Source organism: Mustela erminea, chromosome 4, assembly GCF_009829155.1.
Source record: "Mustela erminea isolate mMusErm1 chromosome 4, mMusErm1.Pri, whole genome shotgun sequence".
NCBI lineage: Eukaryota > Metazoa > Chordata > Mammalia > Carnivora > Mustelidae > Mustela > Mustela erminea.
In genome coordinates this window covers 81,134,885-81,143,916 of record NC_045617.1, presented here as the reverse complement: position 1 = coordinate 81,143,916, position 9,032 = coordinate 81,134,885, and the positions used below count along the sequence as shown (strand labels likewise).

Below are 9,032 nucleotides of genomic sequence, written 5' to 3'. Positions count from 1 at the left end.
GTATTAAGACAAATTTTCTACTGAATTTTCAGTAGGAGCTACTGTTGCCCATGAGATCTACAAGCACAAAAATGCCTCAAGCTCTATGCCATCGATCTACTTTGATAAAGGGAGATTTTTTTCCCCCATTTATCTCAATGTTTTGTTTACTAGGTCTTCATAAAATGTGAGATGGTGCATGCTTTTTCCACATTAAATAGGATCTTTCAAAACTAAGATGCAAAAAAATGTATGGGATAAGTTTTAGGAAAATTAAGTGAAAGTGGAGCTTTTAAAACATTTTCTTAGAGCTACAGAAGTAGGTGCTATATATTTTCTTTGATTTTTGGCAGTAACTCAAAAATTAGCTTGAAATTTATCCTATGTTAGGTACTTTTTCATCAGAAAAACATTGTGTTACTGTCTGTTGTAAAGTCAAATTAACTGAAATTGTCATGTAAAATACCTGCACTAGTAGATCCAATTCCTGTGGTGAGCACAGAGCGTGGTGTAATCTTTGCTGCATACTTGAGGAATTGAGATTTCCCTGTGCCAGGATCCCCAACCAATAAAAGATGAGATTCGCCTAGAAAAAAGTTAGTAAACTTTCAAATTTCTATGAAAAGACCCATGAATTAAGTGTAATTAATCAAGAAGAAAATGGTATACTTGGAATGCCAACACAATTTACATTTTATGCTTCTGCTATTTACTTAAGGTCATTTAAGGACAGACTTAACCAGTTATCTTTAGAAAAGTTAACTATCATCATAAATAATAATTTTAAGTGATTTATGAATATGATATTTATAATTTAATTTAATAGACTGTGCTATTTCCAGATGTTCAGGCATACGCCTAACATTTAAAAAATTTTTGGCTTATAAAGTTTCTGATTTTATTTTTTATTTTAAAGATTTTATTTATTAGCGAGACAATACAAGCAGGGGGAGGGGCAATCAGAGAGGGAGAAGCAAGCTCCACGCAGAGCAGGGAACCTGATGTGGGACTCAATCCAAGGACCCCTGAATCATGACCTGAGCCAAAGGCAGACACTTAACCAAGTGACCCACTCAGGCACCCCTTAATCTATTTTTAAATACCAAACTACTTGGCTAAATCTTTGCAAACTAGCCATACAAATATTTTATTCCATTTTTATTTAAGTATTTTTAAGTGTTCAAGCCTTTATAAGTGCTTTATAAGTATCAAATCGCTTATGATTATAACAGTTAAATGAAGACCTTTTCATTTTATGCAATTGTAGTAATTTAATGAAATAATCTACCTTAAAGTACTTATTTTCAAATGTAACAAATGAACATATAAGTATCTTTTGGTATGTATTATCTCATTCATCAATTTATTCAGTTATACTCAAGTATTTCCTAAATACGTTAATAGGAAACGCCTTCTTAAGCTTAACATTTAGCAGAGTGCTGGAATTTGATCAAAACATACAATACACATAAACTTTTTATACTTTCTATTCCATATTGTACCGTATGGTTTTAGAAATCTTACTAACAGCCTTGTTTATAACAATGTCCTTTTAGTCTTTGGTTATTATGACCCTCAGGTGGCCTATATAAGGGCCATAATAAACCTACTTTATGCCAGATTCAGGTCAGTTAAATGTGTTAGCTGCAAAAGAGCTTTCTGCCATTTGAACATAATTATACACTTAGAGTAATCTTTGCTTGAACGTATGACCTGCAGCAGCACCTCATGGCAGATGGCACTTCTGCAACCTACCAGCAGAAGGGGAATCAGCAGGCAGATGACTGAGAGCAACAGTCTGAGAGAAACACACTGACAGTCACAGATGGAGAGACACTGACTTGGAGACCTTAAAAAGCACTATCTAATCTTTTCCTCTTGAAGACAGACTGGGGATCCAACGGAAAAGATAGTAATCAAAATGTAAAGATTTTATTTTGTGGCACCTTTACAGACTGGAGCAAAAATAGATATTCCTCAAAACACTTAAAATTTCTTTAAGTCTTTGTAATTCTAGGAATTACCTTTTGATATATAGATGCTGGACTAAGTATTGGGCAACTGTCAGCTTTAAAAGATTATGGTTAGTGGGGTGCCTGGGTGGCTCAGTGGGTTAAAGCCTCTGCCTTGGGTCCAGGGTCCTGGGATCGAGCCCCACGTCGGGCTCTCTGCTCGGCAGGGAGCCTGCTTCCTCCTCTCTCTCTGCCTGCCTCTGTGCCTACTTGTGATCGCTCTGACAAATAAATAAATTCTTTTTTTAAAAAATATGGTTAGAAAATAAAGCTCAAAAAGTCATTTTTATTCAGGAAAGGAAAATTCTAACTTCTTACCTTGTATGTATTAACATTTCTCAAAAAGTTTTAATAGGTACTAACCTCTGACCCGTGTTCCTGTAGCATCAGTCCTTTGAATCCCACCAGCCAGCACCAGGGCCACAGCAAGCTTTACTAAGTACATTCCAAAAACTTGAGGGCACAAGCTGGCCAATATTTCATTCCTTCCTAGGAAAGGCAGAAAGGTCAGATGTTACGAACAGTTTTCAAGAAATCCTATCTGAAATTTCTTCTTATCCTAACTTCCTAGAAATATACTCTGCCATCTAATATCAAGAGAACCACTTCCAAATCCTACAGGAGTAAATAACTGTTTTGGTCCTAAAATTCCTTCTCTTATTAATGCCACAATAGGAAGTCTGCTTTTTTATTCCTTCCTTTTTATTTTTATACCTGCTTAAGTTTCTATAAATTTATCATACTTTACAGAGACAGAAAGGAATCTCCTTTATTCCCTCATTAAGCCAACATTATCCCTTTAAAATACCATTGCACTTTACTCCACTGCCTAAATAAAATGAAGGTGCTCAATCTCAGTAAGTCGGATTGTAGGAGCCAGTAATTTTTAAATACAAGAGGTACTTGGAGCTCATGGAGCTTCTCCAGAGGTCTAAGAAAGAAGTAAAATAATCTACCCTGTGAGTCAATTCAGCATTTGCTCTGAACAATTTGGTAAAGTCTCTTTACCTAGAATAAATTACCAGGGTATCACAGTATTAAAAAGATCATATAAACTAAAATTCTAGCAATCCAAGAGGGAAGTCTCAGATTCTTCTGATCATGTGTTGTTTAAGATTTTTTTTATTTTAAAGAGAGAGCATGAGCAGGAGGGGTAGAGGGAGAAACAGAATCTCAAGCGGACTCTACACTGAGCATGGAGCTCAACTTGGGGCTTAATCTCAGGGCCCTGAGATTATAACCTGAGCCGAAACCAAGAGTCATGGGCTTAACCAACTGCGCCACCCAGATGCTCCTGATCATGTGTTTTTTTTTTTTTTTTTTAAGATTTTTAAATTTATCTTCTTGATGGTGGGGGAGCAGGTACAAGTAGGGGGAGCAGCAGGCAGACGTAGAGGGAGAAGCCGGCTCCCCACTGAGCAGGGGGCTGGATGCAGGCCCCCATATCAGGATCCCAGGACCCTAGGACCACGGGATCATGACCTGAGCCAAAGGCAGATGCTTAATAACTGAGCCACCCAGGTGCCCCTGATCATATGCTTTTTTTAAAAAGATTTTTTATTTCTTCATGTAACAGAGGGAGATCACAAGCAGGCAGAGAGGCAGGCAAAGAGAGAGGGGAAAGCAGACTCCCTGCTCTGCAGGGATCCCGATGTGGGGCTCGATTCCAGGACCCTGAGATCATGACAGGAGCCGAAGGCAGAGGCTTAACCCACTGAGCCACCCAGGCACCCAATCATGTGCTTTAAGTAAGAGAATATCACTGTTTGAGTTTCTGTTTTCAGAAATGTCAAAATACCAAATCTGAGAATCTGCCCATCCCACATACAAATAAAGCAGGTATTTCATTTGATCACTGGCCTAATTAACCAGCAGGGGCTCTTAGAACCTATACCATCCTAACAAGCCTGTACTAAGCTTGTCTTCTCTTACGTGGAATTCACTACTGTGATGGTACTCTATCTACATGCTGGCAACTAATTTGTGTGTTTCAGGGCTTCCATGTTTATGCTCATGTTTCAGAGGCAGCTCTATTTGAGGAGGAAAATAATCGTGTAAATATTTAGCTGATTATTCCAGTTCCAGAAGGTTTTCTGCCAAAGCATTAGGGAAAGGAAGAGGGCTTTGTCCAGAATTTATGGCCTTATGCACAAAAGCTCCTTATTGTAATGAATTAGAATTGATCCAATGACAATGTAGGGTGACATGACTTGGGATGGCAAAAATGTGAAGAAAATCTTTCAGTAAAATGAGGATCAGTAAAAAGAATTAGTAAATTCTAGAAGGCAGCTCCTTAACCACCAAAGGGAATCCCTCTCTTTCCTGAGGAAGAAAGTCCAGAGAAAAAAGAGGAAGAAGGTTTGGGATCTAAGCAAATAAGACATTACAGCAGGTAGGTAAATTCTGACCAGAATTACACACACAAAGAAAGAAGGAATAGCCCCAACAAGCAGGTTTAGGAGTAGGCAAACTGACCTGGGAGACTTCTGTGCCAGCTGTGCTGAATAAAGGTAGATTCAGTGACTGATGTGCTAACAGGAAACATACCCCAGTGGTAAAGAGCACAGGCTCTGGGATTAGAGGCCTGGATCACATCCCAGTGCTACTACTTACTACCCATCTGACTTTGGGCAAGTTTCTTAACCTCTCTGACTCTATTTTCTTATCTGTAAAATGGAATGATAATGGTATCTTATAGAACTGTTGAGGATCAAAGGAGTTAATAAATGTATAGCATATAGAACAATACCTGACACACTTAACTGTTAAGCTATTATATTACTCTATTACTTATGCTTATTTCTGATCGCAGTATTTCCTCCCAATGTAGTTAACACAAAAGATATAAAGTGAGGTCTGAAGTACCAAAGAAAAATAAAGGGGAAGAACTATTCCCTTAAATTTGTTGTCTAAAGTTCCTTGAATCATGGCAATAGATGCCATGGCTGTACCATGGAAGAGAATGCATTAGAGTAAATACTCCCCCAACTCTAGCTCCCTCCCAAATTTCTGCTTCTAGACCATGTTAATAGTGTGTCTAGAGCCTACCAGCTCATTCTTGTGGCATGGCCCTCAGTTACCCCAAGGAGAATAGGACTTCCTAAACCTTCCCAGATCTGAGTCATCCCTGAATCTGTTCACATGGCCCAACAGACCTCAATCCCTCCATTTGGGTTTCTATTCAGCATCTAGGCCCCACGGTCAGAGGATCCTAGATGTTACTGCAGACTGGAATAAAGTCTTCACCTTCTAGACAGTACCAGTGTCAGATCTTAGTGAAGCAGATCAAACTCCAAGAGCTGAGGAGTGAAATGCCTGGTGTTAGACTAGCAAAGTGGAAGACATCCTTCCGCATACAGCTCTCCTCTTCCACCACCCCTTCCCTTGTTTCCCCCAACTAGCACACATACACTTTGAATTGGTGAAGTACAGTACTGGTACTGGGTACTCAGAAAACTAAGAAAGCAGAATCCATTCGCACTAAAAAAAACATTGCCTTGTTTTCTCTCTCTTCTTATGTTTTTTATAAGGTCATTATATTTACTTCTTCCTTTTATCCAGTAAATGAGCTGTACATCCATAACCTTCTAATTGAAACAAGATAGACTCTTGAGGGGCGCCTGGGTGGCTCAGTGGGTTAAGCCTCTGCCTTCGGCTCGGGTCATGATCTCAGGATCCTGGGATCGAGCCCCACATCGGGCTCTCTTGCTTCCCCCTCTCTCTCTGCCTGCCTCTTTGCCTACTTGTGATCTCTGTCTGTCAAATACATAAATAAAATCTTTAAAAAAAAAAAAAAAGATAGACTCTTGAATTGATAGCACAAAGCACTTCTCTTGGTCTGGGTAGAACACTATATGATCCCCTTCCTTCACTGTAACAGGAACAGCTGAGCTGTGTGGCAGCGCAATTAGTAAGAAATGACTGTGGTCCAAGGAAGAGTTACAGATTTTTGTGAGGGCCCGACCCTAAGAAACAATTTTAAATACAGAAATTCCTTTAAAAATATATATGGTTCTTAAAGGGCTTGCTTAATAAAGCCATGAAATAGAGAACCCCACTTTAGTATTTAAGAATAAAGTAATTGATATGTGTGAGACTTGAGATGAAGTTTATTAAAAATAGTCTATCACAGGCTTCAGTTTATTTTTCTCAGTAGATGCCTCCAAGGAAGAATGAAAACAGACATTTGAAGATTTAACTGGTGTTTTATATCTTTGGAATTTTTAAATAAAAAAATACTCTATGAACCCAAAGGCTGTAATGTTTTAGTTTATGTATCTTACTGCCACAATCAAAAGTTTTTGCTGTGATGACAAAGCTTATATTTTGCACCCTTCTATCTCTCATCACTTCTTTCCTACTGACTGCATATTTTAAAATCTTCAGTTAAAATAGTGTGAAGTTGTCTTTATTATCTCAGGTACATGAGAAAAGAAATAAGACTTTCATAGGATGACATTTCATAGTAGGATGTGTTTTGTCTACTTACGGAGGAATTGTATGTTTATTGGTAAAGAAGGGAGAAAACTGGCAGTACAAGAGATGTCTAAAATAACAGAAATGGAAAATCTCTTGTAATCCAGCTTTTACTTTCCACAAAGATCTCTAAATTAAAAAAGACTATACCAGCAAAGGGCTCTTCAAAAGGAAACTATGGCTAAAAGTACTGACGACTGCTACCACCTTTTGAGTTTAGCCATTGAGTTTTCTAGCATGCAAGGCTCCTCCCAATCACAGACCTCATATTTAACTACTTAATGAAATGCCATTAATAATTATCAGCTTTAAACCCTTAATCACAAACCTGCAAAGGGATCACTTTTATAGGACTCCCAAAAATCCTCAAATTCCTTTTGGACCTCCTCATCTATGATGATCCCTGCAGACTGTTCATTATTTACTTGGACATAATTGGCTTTCAGGACTATCTCCACTTCACAGCGCACATCTTGCTGAAAGGGCTTCCACCGTTGCATTACAACTCCATAAATAGTGAGGTCATCACCTAGGAGAGAGCACCAAGTAGCAACAAAGTCCAGGAGGAGCACACTGCTTGCTGGACATAGACTTGCATCACACAGATCCAGAAATAAGAAATAAACCACTCTCCCACCAGGTTTAGAATAATAAACACTCATGCAGGAAACAATATGAAGGCAAAGAAACACCACAGGTTTCCTACTTTTCCCTTCTGTTTTTGTTTGTTTTTACAAGCGCTTGTATCTTTAGCTAAAAGCTAAAGTCAGCATTTTTATTTTTCTTAATCTGCCACATGATAATCACACCAAATTATTACCCTTCACTAGAAAAATAGCTTACCAGATGATTTATTCATTGTTATTATAAGGGGTGAAATGTTCATCTTCTAATAATCCCTAACCATACAGTTCTCATTTAAAGAATATGTAGAAACTGCAGCTGGAAGATTAAGCTATACTCAGTTTGGTGTCAGGAAAGGAGACAATCTTGTGATAACTGACACTAGTTTTAGTTTCCTATATATTTCCTATATATTTTAGTTTCCTATATATTAATTTTTACGTTTCACCTTTATTGATATTTTACTTACTGCCTTAAAAAAAAACAGATGAATGAACTAAGAAATAAGTGAACACTGTTTTACTTCAAAGCTCTTTTTCATAAACTATGAAAGCACAAGATAAATCCTGCTTGTTCCTTCTGGTTGGTTCCTTCCCACCTGAGGAAATTCTATTACTGGTGATCAGAATATTAAATAAACTTCTACAGGTTGTCCTAGGAGGCCTTAGGTCTTTCATGGGCACATTCTCCAAACACTAACATCTGTGCTTATTATTACATATAATTCAATGCATCAATTAACAGGTATATATGAATGAATGGTTGGCATTCGGTATTTTGGTATAAGAGATAAGGGGGCCAGAAGAAGAAAAGATAAGCCTAGTCCTCAAAATCTTGTTGAATATAAGATGTTGAACATACTCCAAATCCAATATGGTATTTATAATTTGTGCAATAAATAGCGTCTGAACTAACTGGCAAGTCTTCATTTTCCCTGTGTCAAATATATGGTATTTGCTGATGCAAAATGCCTTTTACTCTCTAAGTTTCAATGTGTAATGTATAATCTGCAGGGCTTTTGATTTTCTAAAGAAAGTGTTCTGTAAATGCTAAGTGAATGGAACTCGTGATAGCAATGACACAACGGAGGGCTTATTTCTAGCTAAAGGCAACTTTATAATAAATGGTGACAAACACATTCAGTAGGTGCTTTGCATGTGTTTTCAAGATCTTTTGAAGCCACTGCTTGGATGGTTTTCAAACTAAAGCAAGAGTAATGATCATTTACTATATTGTCTGCCCTTAATTTTTAGGTGAAAATGACTGGGGTAACTTTACATGAGCACTTGGAATAGTCCTTTACTATCATTTTAATGAATTATACTTAGGTTGTTTCCAAATTAGTCAAATAGAAACTTTACTTTTAGATATAGCACCCGTTATTGAATTAATCAATAAATGATTATTGAAGTAACTGACTTCAATAGCAGTGATAATGTGAAAAATGTAGTGTCCTGAAAAATGGCCAAGAGCACTGATTTTATCAGATTTGGGTTCAAATCCCAGCTCCTTCACTCACTGATTATGTCCTAGGGCAAATTATCTCACTTTGCTGAGCCTACAAGTTTTGACCTACAAAATGGAAATAGCTATATTTATGTCACAGGATCACAGTGAAAATTAAGTCAGAAAATGTTTGTAAATTACTTCTTACAATATCTAGAATATAATATACGCTCAACAGCTATTAGCTATTATACTAAGCCTTGTTGTTAAACTTTTCTGTACTAAGTCATAAACGATGTCATTTGCAGGGAACTACAATTCTTACTTTGTAGCAGCCTCCGTCTTTGTGCCGCTTCGTCTTGTGCAGCCCGTTTCCCACGGCAGCCACCCCCAGACGGACCCATCTCTGATCCCCTGCTGCACTGGCAGTTATCAGGACACAACCACCGACTTTACTACTCTGCATGTGTCAGATTGGGGTTCCCAACCAGACTG

The 9,032-nt window shown here is 37.8% G+C and overlaps 1 protein-coding gene across 4 annotated transcripts in view; it reads right to left on the bottom strand.

The window, feature by feature from the left end:
- The window catches only part of MCM9 (minichromosome maintenance 9 homologous recombination repair factor), a 90,342-nt gene that overhangs the window by 70,849 nt on the left and 10,461 nt on the right, over positions 1–9,032 (bottom strand). For 3 of the 4 annotated variants that reach the window (XM_032339683.1, XM_032339685.1, XM_032339684.1), the window contains 3 exons: positions 6,796–6,996; positions 2,355–2,480; positions 446–565 (listed from right to left, as the gene is read on the bottom strand). In XM_032339683.1, coding sequence (XP_032195574.1) covers positions 446–565; positions 2,355–2,480; positions 6,796–6,996 — 447 coding nt within the window. The remainder of the gene's footprint in view (positions 1–445; positions 566–2,354; positions 2,481–6,795; positions 6,997–9,032) is intronic. The other variant, XM_032339686.1, reaches the window with a different exon arrangement.